Here is a 19,469-nt window from a genome sequence, read left to right on the forward strand (position 1 = left end):
CCATCCTTAGGGGGTCATTAAACATGCTTTACCAAAATGTGTATCTTTGGTTCAGTTGCACCTACACCTCTCCGTACCTTAGTACTGTGAACTGACGTTCACGTGATGACCTCTGTGCTCATCATCACAATACCCTTCAGCAGCTTTCTTGTTGTAAGCAGCATTAGCCATCTTCTAAGATGGTTTCTTTTGACCGACAGTTTAAACCAAAAGTACATCTTTTGTAGAGAAAGCAGCCCCAGAATGCATTGCAATAAGATGGTTGAAATAATCTAAAACCTTGATCAATTTTAGAAGGCTGCTAAACTATTGGATATTAAGTTTTAGTTATTTTTGTGGTCATGTTCACATTATAATAATCTGTGTTAATATTGCAAGACCTTAGTTTGAAATAATATCATAAATGTTTTCAAAATAGCTGGAAATTTAATTTTGTCATTTTGTGTTTTATCTTTTTAGTTGGGCAATGAATCATATTCAAAACACAAATGTACAAAGGCAGAGAAAGAGTTTGAAATCATTGTGACAAATTTTTAAGTACGGTAAATTTTCAAAATGATGCTGAACAGTTTACGATATTACGATATGTGTGGAATTATCATGACATCAATAATCGTTGATTTTATTAACACATTATTACCAATAACAGTACACTATATTGTGACGCCTCTTGTCACAAAAACCGCAGGAAATATGGCTTCATTATTTCGTATAAAAATATGATATCTTGCTAAATAATGGAATATGCGATACCATAACGCTTTAAATTCGTGACAATTGATTTAAATGATAATGACAATATTTATAAACAAAAAATATATATATTTTACAGCCCTATAGAAGAAAAGTAGCATAATCTTATTATTTATCATAAATAAATACATAGTTATTCAGAACGAAAGGTAATATTTGCAATTTTAGCTTTAGCCAGAATTTTCATTTATAAGATTCATTCTTTTGTGCATAACTGCTGCCTAACTAGGGCACAGCAAATCAGTTACTTCAGAAATCAAGGACGATCGCTTGGTTTTACAACAGAGATGAAGTGTATGTTTCATAATAGTTTGGGTCGCATGTCATCAGGTCTAAACAACACAGGGCTATTTTCTCTGGCCTCAATACAGCAAACCATGAATAAGGCTGATAACAAGTGAACAAGACAACACAACAGCTTTCATAAAAAATCTCATTAATCTGAAAGCAAACAAAGACATGAAAACACTTTATACAACCAGGTCAGTGCATGTTTGTTTCTCCTCTTCGCCCCGCCTCTCTGAAACACGCAGATTTTTAACAAGTTCATCACTCTATAAAGCGAAGTGTGCTATGATTGGCCAGTTAACCAGTGCGTAGTGATTGGTCTATACTGCAAGCGTTTCAGGGAAATGTGACGCCTCTTACAATATTTGGAACATCAGGTTCCATAGAAATTGTACTGACAGGTACGCCCACCTTACTTGCGTATACATTTGGCGGTCTTCGTTAAATCATACCACAATCTGTCGTAGATTTGTGGTGGTGTGGCTACACGAGACGTTTCAGGCAGGTCTGGGTGAACATTCGCTTTAAGATGGAATGCATATTACGTTCCGACACTTTAATTTTGGCAATTTTACGTGTCCAATACATGCATGGGCAACTTATAACACACCAAAGACACAGAAAAACACGTATTCACACCATATGACCCCTTTAAGATACACTGGTCTGTTTTTTCAGAGTGATGTAAAAGGTTTCGTATTTTCAAAAAAACACCACTTAACTGCTGCATGTTTTATGAAAGCTGTCGGATCAAGTACTCTTCAACGGAGGCATTGCCTCCAGATGGATCAAATTGCATACAGTGGCTTCCTCTTAATCTCCAAGCTATAAACTGGATTGACTTCTAAGCAGTGATGTGACAGAAGAAACTCTGCCTTTTGCCCATCTCCTGCTGTGCATTTCCGGAGTCTTAAGGGTTCATCCAAGTTCTGTATACAACTGCCGGGATGGAGGAGCATGGGGAGATCTATTTGCTCAGTCATCTGGAGAGATAGAACTGTGTGGTCGCTGCTGACACCTCAATTACAGCTCAGAAGATCCCTGAACTTCAAGCTTTCAACCAAAAGCAAGTGAGAAGAAACATGTGAATGCTAGAAGACAATGAGTCTGATCATCAAATAGATCAGTGGTTCACATTCATTGGGTTTCGAGACTAAATAACATGCCCCATAGACAGCAGGGGAAAAACACAGCTAAATGCAAGTTAACTAAGTGTATCTTAAGGCTAAGTTAGGCTGAAAAAAAGGGTTAAATTAGCAGATGCCAACATAGGATGAATACTTGGCATGCCATTAAACCTTAGAATCCTTTGAAAATGCAAGTGTGTGCATTTTAAAAGCATTTTTACTTTCACATGATAGTCTATATTGCATAATATTTGTATGATAATGTAAAACCTGGCCCCTGAATCAAAATCAGTTAAAAACAAATGATTATTATAAACCAGCTGGGATGAAGAGAAATCATTTGCACTTATGTTTTTCTTCCACAAATACAGCTGTGGAAGAAACTAGGAGACCAATCCAAAAAAATTTGACATTTTTTCATATTTCAGTAATAGTAATTTCCCCCCAAAAAATGGTTTTACCAGCACAAACGTGTAAAAATGACAAAAAAGCAGGAATGTTTTTACACCTTGAATGTAGCAAACAAAACTACTTCACGTTCACTATAAACAGTACAATACTATGTTTTGACATATATTTAAGAGTGAAGAAAAAATAATATTTTATGAATTATTATTGCTTAATCACAACTTCCATGAGTCTTTGCCGCAATACATGTAGAAATGCAGATTAAAGGTAATATTCATTTATAATATATTAATAATAATAATAAATCCATAATAAATATATATATATATATATATTTAAATTATGCTAATTTAGTTTTCTTTTGTTGTATTGTAACAGATGGCTTCAATTTTGATTTTATTAGACTCTTTATGTGTTATATGTTATATATGGTTGATTTACTGTTCCATTTTTGATTATTTTTGTTTTGGTTTATGTTGCCGTCTTGTGAGAGGGCTGGCGTAGAAAGGACTTTTAATGATTTGTATTAATAAATAAAACAGTTTGATATGGGAATATTGAGTAGTGAATGATTTTACCACACATCAGAATTATGGCAACAGAGGTCAGTAGTAAAGTTTGGTCCACATAACATGTTTGCATTGTTGCCGCTAAAACCATATAACCATTCATTTTTTCAGAACTTTACATGTTTTAATGCAACAACATGAGTCCCAGGAGGTTCATTTGACAATCATGACCACATTGTCATTAGCCTTAGAAAAGAGCATACATAGAATCGTTTGGTTGCCTTTAGGATCAACACTTTATCAATCATTTACAGTATTCAGTTGAAAGCAGAGCATACATCTTCCTCAATAACTGTCCTATTGGAGCCATCTTGATGTCACTTTCTCTAATTAAAATGGAAAACACAGACTCCGATTTACATGTCAATTAATCGTATTGTAAAGATGAACGAGCCAAAAGAATGAAGAATCAGGCGAAAAGAGGAAAACAGCATTAGCAAAGCAAATGTAGGTGTTAGTAAGCTGACTCTGCGTTTCTTTGAAGCCTGGTTTGAAATGAAACCACTACATGAGAGATTGCAAAATGACTCTGTAGTAGAGTAGGCGGGGCGAGACCGTGGTTCGAGTCCGGTGAGTAATTGTGAATGAGCGCCAGCTGTGCGCGCACCGGGCTCGAATCACGTAGGAGATAGGGAGCATATAAAAGGAACGAGCGACCGGACCGTCGAAAAGAGAGAGGACCGGCCCGAACATATGTTAAGTTTATATTTATGTTCTTTTGTTTTGTATTTTTGTTTTGTTTGTTTGTTTGGCTTTTATTTTTTCTGTTATTAAATGTTTAAATGTTTGCCGGTTCCCGCCTCCTTCCTTCCATGTCTGAATCATATTACAGACTCATAAATCCACTTTCTTTTCCTGCACATTAAAACCTAAAAAGCTGAATAGCCAGCGTTTAGCTAAATAAATAAATAAAACATTTAATCAGACGGAAAGAGTTTTGTGACAGTCGGAACCCGGTGCGTTTATATTTATTATAAACAGAGATTATCCAAACAGCCAAAGCAAATAAACTTATAGTAAAGTAATTTATGACAGACAACTACTGCAACAATAAACCAAAATTAAATTAGATTTATCAGTGTTTGACAGATGATTTTTGTTGTGTGAATATGATTAGCTTAATAGAGAGAATCTTTAAACTGTTTGTTTAAAAGCAATGTGCAATCTTACTAATTGGTGCTATGTTAAAACAAGTCAGGACAAACAGATTCTCCACACTTTTCAATTCATACAAAATATTTAAGAAAATATTTTAGCAAAGTCATTTTTTTGTAGTACTTCCATAAACAAATTATATAACGTCAGCTATATATGTCTGTGTGCAGATAAACCCCTTAAGCACAAAGGATCACTTCTTGTGCCAAACGGAGCATTTTCGTTTTATGACGTGCTTATTGCATCCACACTATCTGCGCAGCTCAGCCTCTGTTAGCCTTTGATGGATTCTGCATACTCTCGTGATCATAAGAGGTGCAAGGAGAATCTCAGCTCTGTGTGCGACAGATGAAGTCCTCTATAGCTTCTCTCTGGAGATCTAACAATCATTCGCTCTTCATCTCTGAGACTAGGCATTCTCAATATCGTCTGTTCTGCCTTCAATGACCCCATGCAGATTCTTTAGTGTCTGATTTAACATTGAAAATTAATCAACAAAGCATGAACATGTGATGGTAAAGCTACACAGTGAATATTAATGCAGGTTGCTTTACTCTGTGTTCTGCTGCAATACGTCAAGACCATCCCAATGGGCCAAAAACTCACAGAGACGCTGCAAATGAGAACGAAAGTAGGAAATGCATGACAGTCGCTGTTTTGATGGGTTTTACTGGAAAAGGAAATACAAATAAAATAAAGCTGTCAAACGCATACAGAATAAAAGTTTGTGTTTGTAAACTGTGCATATTAATTTTGTATTTATAAAAACATACACATACATAGATATGTTTAAGAAAAAAATATAAACATACATATATATAATTTCAATTATTTGGAAATATAAATAAATATGTGTTAATATTTCTTAACTACGCATACATGTTTTGTGTTTATAAATATAAAACTATTATGCACAGTACACAGACATATATTAAAACACAAACTTTTATTCTGGATGAGATTAATCGCGATTTATAGTTTGACGGGCCTGAATACAATGTGCGTTGCTAATTAAACGTGAGTTTTATTGTAATCCATTAACCCCAGTGTACCTATAGTAAATATATTAAAATAATCGAGTACAATATCCTAAAACAGACTTTAAACAAACTCTGATGTAAATTGATTTGAATCATAATGAAGTTTAGAAGTTTTTGTATTTTCATCGAAAAAAAAAAAAAACTACTGATGAAGACAATACTGCAAGTTTTGGGCATTATAAAAAACAGACAGCAAAACATTATGACATCTGTGACAGCACTCTACTTTAAGTGAATTAAGTTAACTTCACAATGCTGACCTGAAATCAGTGACATTCAAATATCGGGTGTGACGAATGACTGAGAAGTGAAGACCGCCTGAACTGAATGGTTATTGGAGCGTCCAGTACTCTGTCGAAAATATGATGCTGAGGAAACAACAACAGATTGGGGTCGGCACAAGCTTTGATTAGGTACTTCTGGACATACCCATCTGTAACTGCCCAGCTCAAAGCCCGATGAACTGTGAAGGTGCTTTCACACAATCTTCACCTCGGAGACTCGCACCCTGTGGGCTCAATATTCAAACATGTGACTGACAACTAATCATAGGCCTTACAGCCAGCAATTCATCCTCTAAACCACAGTCCTGATTTTGGTGCAAAATACATCTTTGTCTGCTATAATTTCCTTGGCTGCTATAGAAATTGATTGGATGGTTTGATTCATATTCCAAAAAAAACCTCAATACAACTTGAGGCATGAACAAAGCTTGATAACTCCTTAAAATGTGATTTTTTTAGTGTGTTTAACAGCCCAATAATAATCTAAAACAAAGCTTTTATATTGTTGATATTTTATGCTTGTTTCGCAGTGCAGTGTGTTCGAGAAAAAATAACATTTCATTAAGGCCACTTGCCTTGGATTGTTATATCCTCTTAGTTTTGAGCTATAGGCAATGAATGATAAAAATGATATTTTCTGCATTCACAGTTTCATTTACGATTGAATGCGAGCATCAGGACTAACTCAACTTTTATGCTTTTAGCTATTAATCATATATTTTTAAAAGACAAAAATCGATGTGCGGTTACTTTCTTTTTATAAAACTGAGTATTACTTTTGTTTTGTTTACACAACTCTACAGTAGGCACAAGTGAGAAGTCACAATTTTTTCTGACAAATAGAACTCAACTGACCAAGGTCAAGAGCTGATGTTATATACACATATGACGTAATATGTATGGCGTGTTCTGGGTCAGGGTTGAAAAACATGCACGCGATGAGATAAACAATCACACCCTCACAACTAATGCGTCATATGACTTTTTCATTCACTTCTATGTACAAAAAGCCAAAATGAATTATCAAGCACAATGGCTCATCACTACCAAGCCACTACTGCCCATGTCACCGATGACATTATCAAACAGTGTTTGCAAAAAAGACAATGTTTACAATGCTCAATTTAACTAATAACCAAATATAATTCTGCAGTTTCACATCCGAGTCCTTGCAATCAGCAGTTCTGACAATGTGTTCTCTACACATGAGAGCCATTAACATGACCACTGAAATGGTCCCTGTCAATACTGCTTTAATGTTTCTGCTTTAAACCAGTTCAAAGTAAATAGGTCACACACCCCCCGGCTCCCCCAACCCCCAAAACCAGGGTGAACATCGATTCGTGCAATTCTTTCTATGTTATTATTCAGACCTTTTACTTATTAACATTTTCCTATGCATCCTAGACGTTAAGACATACTTATATGTAACACATAATCAGATTATATTATTATTTATACTCGGTCACTGACATTTAGCCTTAATCATGTTATTCACAACCAATATGAGTGTTATTCTTTCTACTGAACACAAAACTACACATTTCAAAAATGTTCATACAGTGACCACTACAGCTGTCAACTTTTAAAAAATCCTATAAGTAGTCCATATGACTGACTATATACTCTGTGTTCTGAAGTCATTAAATAGTTTTATTTAAGAAACAGAAATGCATGTTTTTGCTAAAAAGCTTCACCTCACAAAGCTCCCTTATACCCCATGTTGCCGGAGACAAAAATTTTTTTTTATTTGGGGAGCCACCAAATGTATCACAAAGACGTCTTTTTAACATTTTATGATCAAAGGTCAAAGAATGCATTAACTTTTTTTTTTTACAAAAATGAAGAGTGTATGTATTAGTGCCACAAAAAAAAAAAAAAAAGATTTTGAGAATAAAGTCGAAATGTTACGAGATTAAAGTCGAAATGCCACGTAAAAAAAAAAAAAAAATCGAGAATAAAGTCGAAATGTTACGAGAATAAAGTCGAAATGTTACGAGAATAAACTCGTAGTAATACGAGAATAAAGTCGAAATGTTACGAGAATAAACTCGTAGTAATACGAGAATAAACTCGTAATATTTTGAGAAGATTTACAGAAATGCTAGAAACAATGGCTGTGGAGGATTTGGAAGTACTTCAGCGGGGGTCACAACGCGTTGTGGCATATGGATTTATATGATAAACCGAAACAAACACTGAAATAGAATACAAACATTGAAATATTAAAACAATGCTTGATTACCTCATGTACAAAAAGATGGTTGCATCAAGTTTATAAAAGCCACAATCCTTAAGGATTTATAAAAAAATGTACAAATGTGAACTAAAGAGGTTTTAAAAATGACTGCTGGTGTTTGCAAGGCCTTCCGAACTCACTGGTTCAGATGACGTGCTTAAACATAACTTAAACTCTTAAAATACAACATTCACGTAAACAAAATACGTTTAACGACGAGTTTATTCTCGTAACATTTCGATTTTAATCTCGTAACATTTCGACTTTATTCTCGAAATCCTTTTTTTTTTTTTTTTTTGTGGCACTAATACGCCGTCGTACAAAGGGACAGTGCACCCAAAAATTCTGTCATCTTTTATTCACCCTCATGTCATTTAAAACCTGTATATAACTCTTTCTTCTGTGAAACACGAAAATAGATATTTTGAGAATCTCTCAATGGTTTTGTGTCCAAACAATGTAAGTCAATGAGAACCTGCCATTGTTTTAATACCAACATTCTTCAAAATATCTTCTTTAGTGTTCTTCAGAAGAAAGTCATACAAGTTTGAAATGACAAGAAAATGTGTAAATGATAAATTAATTTTGTGTGAACTATTCCTTTAAAGCAAATTCTGGCTACTTACATAACCTGCATATATAAAACCCATATTACTGTAAATATTATATATGAGAGTTAACCCCTCCCCTCTAGGGAGTCTACTGCCACTTTAATTTCTGAATAAAATGGGTTGTTTTGTAAATCCAGTAAATTCAAAGTTAAAAGGGCCCTCTAGTTTATTTCATTCAATGTTCCTTTTCAATCAACAAAATATTGAAGTAAAGGTTGCAACTTCCAGGTCACTTTGACTTTGTTAGTCATTAAAGTAAACTATCACAGTCGAACCCTAAATGTTTCTAAAAGGCTTTGTTTTTCTGCTAAACTGAAATAATCAAACTAAAAAAAATCTGACTAGGTAAATTAATAAACTGTATTAATAAACAGTTTTTTTAATGAAAGTTGTTACACCAGAGTGAGTTTTGCTCATGACTGCCCCCTAGTGAAAGAAACGCTAACAGCACAGAACAGCAGGACTGCAGGAGATCACAACTCAATAAACAGGTCTTAACAACCCAGCTTTGAAGGAAAATCAATTTAAGTTTTAATAAAACACCCCAGATGCTTCTAAAAATATTTTGCTGTTGGGGTTTGGGATGTGGGTGTTGTGCAGAAAGCTCATAGGGATCTTTTAAGCGCACATGGATTTTAATTTACATGTCCAAACAACATGACCTCCATCTACAGCAAAAAAGGGACACATTTATCATAATTCCACAACCTCCACCCACTCGGGTCAACCGAAATATGGAGCGCGTTTCATTTCAACGCCCCATCCAAACTCAGTCATGAGCTGAAAATGTTTAGATGTGTTCAAGGTCCAGCCTATTTCAGAAAACATAAAAATAGCCTTCATCTAACAATGACAAATGCTGCAAGAATTGTGATTGAGAGCAACCTTGAGCTGTTTGAAAAAGGGAAGTGGTCTGACAGTCGTGCAAATGCGTGCCCAGGCAAATGCACCATTGAGAATGCCTCTGACTTTAACCGTGAAAGCACCCGTAGCGCTCTAGTGCTGATGGATTTTGCTGAAAGACAGCTGCCGTGTAGATATTTAGTTTGGGAAAAGGGTGTGGTGCGTTTCAAGGTGTTTTTTTTTTTGTTGTGGCAACTTACATGTAAGGCCTACGAGAGCCACGCGTATGCTGAGGTCCACCACCAGAGCCCACCTGGGGCTGCACCGTGCCTGAGCCGGCGGGATCAGGATTTCTGCTGAGACGTAAAACTGTAAAGCGTAGGTGATGTAGATTCCAAAAGAGTAAAGCAGCTTCACGGCCTGATATAACCTGATGAAAGACCCAGAGATGAAACTGAGAAGCAGGTCTATACATCAATAAAAATCACACACAAAAACATCATCATTAAACTTCCGATCACGAATGCTCCTGTAAGAGGATTTGCCTCATACTGACACATCAATCACTGAAGTGTCTCTAATAGAATCGACTGACATCATTATTCCCTGCAGATTCATCCTGTTGACAGATTCAGGTGCGCTGTATGTTTTTGGGTCTGTGCCCGGTTTCTAAGTAGCTTGCCTGTCAGCTTTTTTCCACTTTGGCCCAATGACCATTTCAAACTGCGTTCTCCGTATTCACCCGTCTCATATTCATGTGTCTCAAATACTAGTTTCCGTTTTGAAATCCCCATTTGAATATACAATCGTAGCAATTGAAAAGCTCCGTACTTTCTGGAAAAATGAATGTACAAACTAATGTACAGTAAGAAAATAGATGATGATGCTGATATATTGTGCATTTACCCAAAATTACTCTTTATTTCCTATTGTAAATATGGGGAGTGACGAACACTTACCAACACAAAGGCAAGTTTAAGGTGATGCTGCCCCGAATATGCTCCCCGAAGCCGATGTAACCGATGGTTCCCATGGAGATGTAGAAGGCTGTGACGATACCCATGCCAAGATACAGAACCCTTGTGAAATCTTTAGGATTCTGCATCTTGTTCTCAAGCGGTAACACCTGACAATGACACAATATTTTTTGTGGATTTAGATCATTTGAATATTTTGATGGTGTATTTAAACATAATAAGAAAACTTACAACTCCAATCCCCTCAAAAGCAAATATGGCCGTCCCGAAGAAGAGGGGATAATCAACTCCTCTGCCAGCCAATGGAAGGTTAATAGGGTACGGAATATTCTGACAATGCAAACAATGATACAAGAAATGTTTAAAAATACAAAAATAAGTATAAAACACATCAAACACAGACAAACACCAAGTTTTAAAATGTTAACAGATTTGAATTAAAGGAGAGGGAGTTTAAAATCATTATCTATAAAGTTTTTAAAGCAGTAAGCAGCGCTGGCAACATACTCTGTTGGGTTGAGAGGCATCACAGGGAAAAACATCTTTGTGTCCTTGGCAGCTTTGAATACATTCTTGAGACCCTTAACAATAAGCCAATCTACCAACTGTAGCCGACTTCCTGTTTCTATTCCACCGTGACAATTTTTTTGCCTCTCTGAAAAATTGCATTACCCACTTGCACATTTCTGCCTGCCTGCAGTAGTTGCTTGCTGATTGCAGGTGGAGAGTCTGATTTAAAGGATTTTTTAAGCTGTTCAATAAGAAACGGCTTTGAAAACAACTTCGAAACCTGTCATTTACACTTAACCTTTCATCCACAACAACTGAGACTCAATCAGGAGGCCGGGGGAGAGATAAGAGTCTGATGGATTGCTTTGAACATAGATGGGAATGATCAATTCTGCAACGTATTTTTGGAAGAATTGTATGGTGGCTCCAAAAAGTATTTGAATGGTAATGTTCTATGATTTTCATTAAATAAATAACCAAAATCAAACCAAGTTGTACCAGACAAATGATGGTACTAGAAATGTTCTCATATCCAACTTTTCTGCAACTTTAATATGAGTTTTTTGGATGAATGAAGTCTTACAGGTTCAAACAGGTGTTACAGCACAGGTGTAGTTTATTATTTTAATGATGGAAAAAAAATTGACTGCACCCAAAATGTTGGCAACACCTTAAAATCCAGCAAAATATTGCTTACAGTGCTTGTTAGATATAATGATTCATAATTTGCATAAAACAACTTACAACTTACTGATGGCTTACACTAAAGCTTGGGGTCAACATCATAGCGATTAAGAGGGACAGTTCACCCAAATAGAACAATTCTGTCATCATTTACTCACCTTCGAGTTGTTCAAAATCTGTATAAAATTCTTCGTTCTGATGAACACCGAGAAAGATATTTTAAAGAAGGCTTGTAACCAAACAGATCTTGGACCCCATTGACTACCATAGTAGGAACAATTGCTTTATATTTCTTTGTTATGTTTAACACAGAAGAAGATATTTTGAAGAATGTAGGAAAGCTAACAGTTCTGGAGCACTTTTCACTACCATCGTTATTTAATGGTAATGGTCAATGGTGACCTAGAACTGTTTTGGGTGAACTATCCCATTAATTCTGGGCCCCTAAACTCTATATTGCTCAGAGCGTTTGGATGACTGTTTAGTATAAGTAAATGCTTTCTTACCGTTAGACAGTAGTAGTATATGAAGACCAGGCTGACACACATGGTAATGTTTGCCAAAAAGGACAGAGGAGCCAAGTACTTGAGGTTGCGGATGAACACCAACACGATGATACAAGGCAGGAAGAAGACCATGTAGAGACGAGAGTCATAGCTGGGGACAATCACTCCTGTCTCATTTGTGTGACAGTTCACGGTCGTACCATTTGCAGTCTCAACCACCTACAATGTACAAAAAATGAATTAAATAATTCACGGCAATAAGAATGATTCTTTCACAATACAGTTGTATAGACAGATTTTTCTCGTAATTAAACAAATCGTTGAACCTGAAAGTGTACTCAAAAATATTTTTTTGTTTTTCTTTCAGAGAAAAATTTATGAAAATATTAATTTATAAAACTAAAATCTAATTAAAAATGTTTTTGCTAAAATATTTTGAATTTACTTTAGTCACAAGATTCACAACATAATTGCCACATTGCATTTATATTATTTATAGTTGTATTTGACTATTTTGTCTAAAACAAACTTAAAAATGATATGAGTTAAATGACCCTTAACTTTTAAACCTGTAGTTTAATTCAAAGTTTAGAAATTGGGTAGTTTGTAACTGAAAGGCAACACTGCCCTCTAGCGGTGAGACAAAGAAATGTAATAATCACAATATGCCTGCATTACATTGTTATAATTTTATGAATTTAGCAGATATTTTTGTACCATGTGACTTCCGGGTGTGGATTTTATGCATTCCTTGGGATTCAACAAAATAACCATAAAGTGATAGTTTACCCAAAAATGAAAATTCTGTCATCGTTTACCCGCTTTCTTGTTATTTCAAACCTTGCGGACTTTCTTTCTTCCACAGAACACAAAAGAAGATATTTTGAAGAAAGTTGGTAAGCAAACAGCACTGTAGCTCATTCACTTCTATTGTATTGACACAAAACCAGCGCAAGTAATAGGGGGCCTGTTAACAACATTCTTCAAAATATCTTCTTTTGAGTTCTGCAGAAGAAAGAAAGTCATTCAGGTCAAGAGGGTGAGTAAATTATGACAGAATTATAATTTTAAGGTGAATTATCACTTAAACATTGTTATGAAGCCCCACATTTTCCGAAAGAACGGCACAAAAGATACCACTGGGAGTCTGGGACTGTACCATTTAAAAATGTCCTCATACAAGGCATTTAGGTTCCAATATATATGCAAGAGTACTTCCCCAGCGACAGCTTTTTTTTAACCGTTTTTCACTGAGAATGTTCTAGCTACTAGGAAAGCAAATGTAAGACTATTGCCCAGCTTCTTATATGGACAGAATAAATTGTGCTCTTCTATTAGTTGAATGTAGCATTTAAAAGGTCTCTTACCTGTTTGACATTATCACTGAGGAATACAAAGTACACACAGCAGAATCCCAGCTGGGTTATGTTAAGGAACAGATTCACCACACGTCTGAAAGATAAAACAAACAAATTCCATGTTAATTTCAAATGTCACACGTCTAACCACATTTGACAAACTGCAATCTTTACAGGGGTGATGTTATGTGGGATGACATTAGGCAAAAATCACAGCGGTCAAAATATTATTGTGAAGAAGCTCAACTTAAAAAGCACTGATGAAACATTGAATAATCGTCAATTCGATTACTTACCTTCCCCATAAAGAATGTCTACTCAACCACGATACATTCTCCATCCCATACTCTACTGCATCTCCATACGACAGAAAGGGTTTCCCCAGCCTGGAAATAAATAATTGCAAGATTGCAATTCATTTAATGAGTAAATCAATAAACTTAATAAAGAAATTGGCTGAGCAATATAACTGTTAGGTGCTGTATCATATAAGCATTAAAGCACTTTATTCTTACTTTGCACTTAGATGATGTACACATTTCACAAGTAGGTTCATACAATGTACTGCCACTATGCCCATGGCCAGAAGACTGAATGGTCCCACCTGAAGCACAGAAAGAGACCATTAAAGCATTAAAACATTGATCAAACATTGCTTATTACCCCAGACATGTGTTACATGCATTTAATATATCTTCCTATAGCAGGGCTTCTCATAATCGACTCACCCCATTGATGCTAGTGAATGAGCAGATAAGCAAATGTTTTTTGTTTAGTTTGAAATGTTCACAAACCATATGTCCGCAATATGGATGACAGACTCAAATACAGTATGTCCTTTCAACCTGCTGCGAGGAAACAAACTGGGTAGATTTCCCTCACATCACACTGAAAGGTGGAGCACAAGGCCATTAAAGGAACAACCTTCCCTCATACTGAATGTCAACTGTGTAAATTTAATTAAAGGGCAAGCTGCCACTGTCTCATGAGTTACACACAGTTCTTTATAACACGGAATACAATGTTGATTGAGTTGGCAAGTGTACAAAAATCTAAGTCAGGATATTCCTCAAACCTGAAAATACTGTCAATACTGTGTATATATACCGTGTATATATGTAACTAACTACCCTGAAAAACAAAACAAATGTCAAAGTCCAAATGTAAAGCATATTGCATGCCTTACAAATCTGCGGCATCTTTGAACAGATTAAATAGAAGAATTTTAGGACATCAGATTGCTTCTTGTATCCACAGTTGAAGCTGCATGTGTTCAGTACTTTCCTTATCAACTCCTTTGAATTACAACAGAGAGTCGAGCATGTTGTGTGTGCCATACACACAGAGAAATGCTTTGACTGAAAAAATAATTATTCAGTACATGCATGTACCCTACAGATTTCATCATTTGATAAGATTGTATTTGTCCCATACACTGTTATATACATATATTTGCATAAAATAATCTCTATAGACTGTGTAAAACAATACTTTTTTGTAAAAATACTTTTTTTAAATATATAATCCATATTTAAATAAACTAAAACTAAATGACCCGAATGCAGATTCATTATTATCTTGATGTTGTTTGCAATATAGGCTGCCGACTGGACACTGTAGGGTTATCTTGTTTTTCTAATACCTCCTCACTATTTGGAAGGTATTTTCTTAGAATCCCCCTTTTCACTACGCAGTTATAACTGCTGTATAGTGGATTTGTTAATTACGTCTTAATCATTAATGAACAAATGTAGAAATGCTTCATAAAGGGTACCTTAATGTAAAGTGTTACCGTGTTTTGTTGTCGTTTATGTTTTGCCGTTTGTGTTTAGTGTATACTGTTCTCTACACACAACACTGATGTTGTTTGTGTTTATTGCGGTTAGGTCAGATGAGTAATTCAATATCTCAAAACTCATAAAGAGAATAATTATGTAGGCCCAAAATGATGCTGAAAGACTATAAGTTCGTAATAATGACAAATTCTGCCACAATAAAACAAACCCGCTCACACTCACAGACAAGTGCACATAAAACTATACACCTTTAGATTTAAAGCAGGAAAACGACAATTCCAAAAACAAAAAAGGCAACAACATGCCATCTATCCCCAAATGCAATTATACTAAATTAACTTTGGGGTCCTACCAGAAGTCCTGCATTCTTGACAGCCAACGGCAAGCCGAGCAGTCCAGTGCCAATATTTCCTTTTAGTAAATGAATAAGTGTCTGAAAAAAACTGTCAAGCAAAAATAAATATTGTTACAAAACATATGATATATATAGAAGTGTATAAACAGCAAGCATGAATAGAATACATCACATACGAGGATCCTGTTCTTCCTCCTCCGATTCGTTCGTATTCTGTCTGTCGTGCAGAACCAGGTGAACGAATAGGCTCATCCTCAGTAGGGCTATGATCTCTCCTGGAAAAATCTGGGCCTGTGATCAACACACAATAGAGCTTTAGCATTGTCCCAAAGCATAAAAACGGACTTGTTTAGAGACATTCAAACAAGATCTTCTTCATTTTTATTTCATTTATACATTGCTTATAACATTTCTTTTGTTAATCTTAGCCCAAAAGAGTCAGAGGAGATCAGATTGTTCCTGAATGCGAAGGAAATTGGTTTACCATCCTGATAGTTGATATCAGAGGCCATGGTTGCTTTGGCGGGGTGTAATTTACCACTGATAGATTCACTGATCAAAAGCTTCCCTGCGGGGACGCTGCATCTACTGGTCCTGTGATTTCAGACAAATGAACAGTTATTAACCCTCCCAGGACACATGCACAATGTGCCTTTTCAGTGCCATGATATTTTTTATTATCTCGCAAGGCTAAAAAGCAAGACCGAATGAGCAAACATGAGAGTAGGCAAATACACATAAATTCTAACTGACAGTTTCATACAGCAGCAACAATTTCATAGATTAACTACTGTATCACGTTATTATGTATCTAGGCAAAAAATATATAATAAGAAGGAACAAGGGAATAGGAATGCTACATCATTATTACAATATTATACATATTTCAAATTGTATGGGAAATGCAGAGAGAAACTTAATGGGGTACTATGGAATTGCCTTGCAATAACATGACTTTGACATGACAATGACATGCCATTATGGTTATACGGGTCAGGACCAATAGCATTGTTCATTCATTTACATTTACAGTACTTAGCTTTTATTGTAGGCTGTACTAGACATTATAGAGACACAAATAGCAAATTCAAAATTCAAAAATGTAACTGTATCATCACACTATATGATGAACCCAATCTACGTGTTTACACTCAAAATTGTAATCTTTAATCCATGAAGTCACTTTTAAAATCAATGTTTGACTTTAGAGTGGCCATTGTATTGCCGTGACTACATTTCCCATTGACTACCTGTCTTGTGTATGTAAAAATCAATATAACAACAGATCCATGAACCTCACAATAAGAGAAAGAAGAACAGAAAGTGTGGATGGTTATGGACATATTTCTAATAGAGCCTACATAGCCAGCCATGCAAACCATTGGCCTTTGGCAACATGTCTACTGCTGGCTATCTAACGTTAGAATAACACAGGATATCATTTTAGTTACGTATTTTAGACTTTGTTGCAGTTAATGCTACATCATAACTGTCGATACGTAAGATCGTGTATGCATCCTGTATAAAGTAGCGATCAGCTATCATGTTGCAATTCACAGATGACACGACTTACCGTTAACACGACAACAGCCGCTGAAACACCGACACGAACTATATAATGATCATAAAGCCCATATTCAAAACTCGATATGAATGAGTCCAGTTATGACAAAACAGCAGATTTCACGTGTCCTGACAGCTGTGATGTGAAACTGAACTGTTCGTGTGATGGTTCCTGAACTCCTCCTCATGTCACATGATCTGTGCCGGTCAGCTGATTTCACTTCTGCATATGGAGTTGCCTGCAAAGCAAAACTGTTTGTGTTTTCATAACCAAAAGTTATTTTCTTAACAACTTATTATTTTTTGCGATTAAAAGGAGCTTTTCATTAAGTGAGAACCCTGTTGTTATGATACAAATCTGTAACTCTAGGTGAAATAATAAAATAATGTAGATGTATTTTTATAAAAGGTTTAATATTAAATATTAAAATAATAAAAAATATATATAAAACATTTTTTAAAGGAGAGGTGGAGCCCTAAAATAAAACTGATATCGAAGGGACCGTGAAAAACTATACCTCCTGTTGGTAAACCGTGTGTTGCTAATGCTTTTAAACGAAACACATAAACACATAACACGCACAAAATAACAGCGAGCATTATATAAAACTTGACAAAAGTAGACATTTACATGAAATATTCGAACTATTCGTTCAGTTGTAAAATTGACCGGTGTCACAAAATAGTAGTAATTTAGTTATGAGCCCTAAACCCAACAACGTCATTTGACTCTACAAAATAGTGCGTCTGCAGTCTGTGCATCGAGTCTCTAGAATCAAACTTGTGGGAACTTTCTGACTCATCATGACGGTAATTTCACATTTAATGTACACATTTAAGAACAAATATCTGTATATATTTAATCACCAGCTTTTTGTAGAGCATCGCTTTTTATTAAGCGGGACTATCCAGCTGTTTAGCTTTGCAGCTAACGTTAGCGTTTATGCTATTTCACAGTGAAATAAAAGAGATGTTTTGTTTTTCTGACAGACTCACGAGTTTTTTGTTGACATGACATGTGAGGGATGCTCTGGTGCTGTAACTCGAGTCCTTAAAAAACTGGGTAACGTTGGGTTTTTATTTTTTATTCTGAAGAGTATACTGGAAGACCTTTGAACTGTGTAACGTTATGAACTTAATAAAACTAGTGGAATTTATGAAAGTGAATAGACAAGCTTTTTACTTAAATAACTATATATCAATCCATGCACTTAGTTTGACCTTAAACTTATATTAAGTTACATTTTACCTAACCAAGCAAAAGGAACGGAGTTCAATTTTTATCTAGTGTTTGCTCTGCATGTGTTTCTCAACAGATGTCAAATTTGACATTGATCTTCCCAACAAGAAGGTTTTTATTGAGTCAGACAAAGACACAGATGTTCTTCAAGAAACACTGCAAAAGACTGGCAAAACAGTTACATACATCGGTCCAAAGTGAAAAATTACAGCAAGGTGAGAGAAAATCTAAAAAAAAACTAAATAATACAGTCATAATTTATTGAATCTCATTGATTCCTTGCACAAATCCCAGGCTGCTGCTCAAATAACTTATAATGTTACAGTATTATTTTACAGTGAATGTAAGACTACTTTATTAGACAGCAGTGGAATATGACCAGTTTAACTGGCATGGAAACTTCTGATTAAATAGTGATGTGACAATGTGTATGACACGTGAGTTACTACAGTATACAAGTCTTCAGACAGGAGTTACTTGTCAGTCCAAAGATTCTTTACAGCGTAAAAAGCTTTACAGTCTTCATGTGATTTCAAATCCACCATCTTTCTTTAACTCGTGGAGATCTAGTGCTTAGCCTTTAGTTGTGTCCCTTTTATTAGTATCTATTCTCTCACAGTGATGTTTTGAATAACACAAGTGCACAAAATTGCAATATTTATACTACCTTATGTATATGTTTGGTGTTTAACTTTTTTTTTAAACTTGTTTCAATAGATCACAAATGCTGCTTTGAAGAACATGCAGTGGGACAGCCCATTGGACAAATCAACATACATCCGATAGCATACTTTTTTGGGACCATCAAGATTTTTTGAAGAAACACTAATAGACTTTTTTCAATCATGGTTGTTTTCCTACCCTATCCAAACACTTCTAGAGTCGGAATGTGATTGTATAGACGCACACATGTCAAAATAAAGATTCCTTTGATTTCTTTAGTTTGTCTGTTTATCGGGTTATCATGCATGGCACAGAAAAGGTATCTAATAAAGATCCATGTGTAAAGGAAATAAACTTTCTACATTTACATTTACATTTAGACATTTGGCAGACGCTTTTATCCAAAGCGACTAACATTGCTTTATCCTATACATTTTACATAGGTATTTGCAATCCCCTGGGATCGAACCCACAACATTGCGTTGTTAACGCAATGCTCT

The 19,469-nt window shown here is 35.4% G+C and overlaps 2 protein-coding genes across 2 annotated transcripts in view; one reads left to right on the plus strand and one right to left on the minus strand.

Annotated features, from left to right (window-relative positions):
• The window catches only part of slc36a1 (solute carrier family 36 member 1), a 30,093-nt gene extending 12,811 nt beyond the window's left edge, over positions 1-17,282 (minus strand). Inside the window, exons 1-11 of the mRNA XM_056769989.1 lie at positions 17,077-17,282; positions 15,988-16,097; positions 15,680-15,794; positions 15,501-15,591; positions 13,868-13,956; positions 13,649-13,738; positions 13,362-13,446; positions 11,995-12,213; positions 10,526-10,624; positions 10,277-10,443; positions 9,578-9,747 (exon numbers count right to left, since the gene is read on the minus strand). Of these exons, the coding sequence (XP_056625967.1) occupies positions 9,578-9,747; positions 10,277-10,443; positions 10,526-10,624; positions 11,995-12,213; positions 13,362-13,446; positions 13,649-13,738; positions 13,868-13,956; positions 15,501-15,591; positions 15,680-15,794; positions 15,988-16,015 (1,153 nt within the window). The 5' untranslated portion in view covers positions 16,016-16,097; positions 17,077-17,282. The remainder of the gene's footprint in view (positions 1-9,577; positions 9,748-10,276; positions 10,444-10,525; positions 10,625-11,994; positions 12,214-13,361; positions 13,447-13,648; positions 13,739-13,867; positions 13,957-15,500; positions 15,592-15,679; positions 15,795-15,987; positions 16,098-17,076) is intronic.
• Positions 17,283-17,741: 459 nt separating this feature from the next.
• On the plus strand, positions 17,742-19,247 carry atox1 (antioxidant 1 copper chaperone). The gene is made up of 4 exons (XM_056769990.1): positions 17,742-17,876; positions 18,057-18,129; positions 18,383-18,521; positions 19,024-19,247. The coding sequence occupies exons 1-3, from the start codon at positions 17,871-17,873 to the stop codon at positions 18,505-18,507; spliced, it is 204 nt and encodes a 67-aa protein (XP_056625968.1). The 5' UTR covers positions 17,742-17,870; the 3' UTR covers positions 18,508-18,521; positions 19,024-19,247.
• Positions 19,248-19,469: the final 222 nt, after the last annotated feature.

The sequence above is a fragment of the Triplophysa dalaica genome, chromosome 16, assembly GCF_015846415.1.
Source record: "Triplophysa dalaica isolate WHDGS20190420 chromosome 16, ASM1584641v1, whole genome shotgun sequence".
Taxonomy (NCBI): domain Eukaryota; kingdom Metazoa; phylum Chordata; class Actinopteri; order Cypriniformes; family Nemacheilidae; genus Triplophysa; species Triplophysa dalaica.

Bases quoted from the DNA above. Each gene is read 5' to 3' on its own strand.
- atox1 (XM_056769990.1), top strand. The intron at 18,130-18,382 runs GTAACGTTGGGT...GTTTCTCAACAG, and splicing joins TCGAGTCCTTAAAAAACTGG to ATGTCAAATTTGACATTGAT.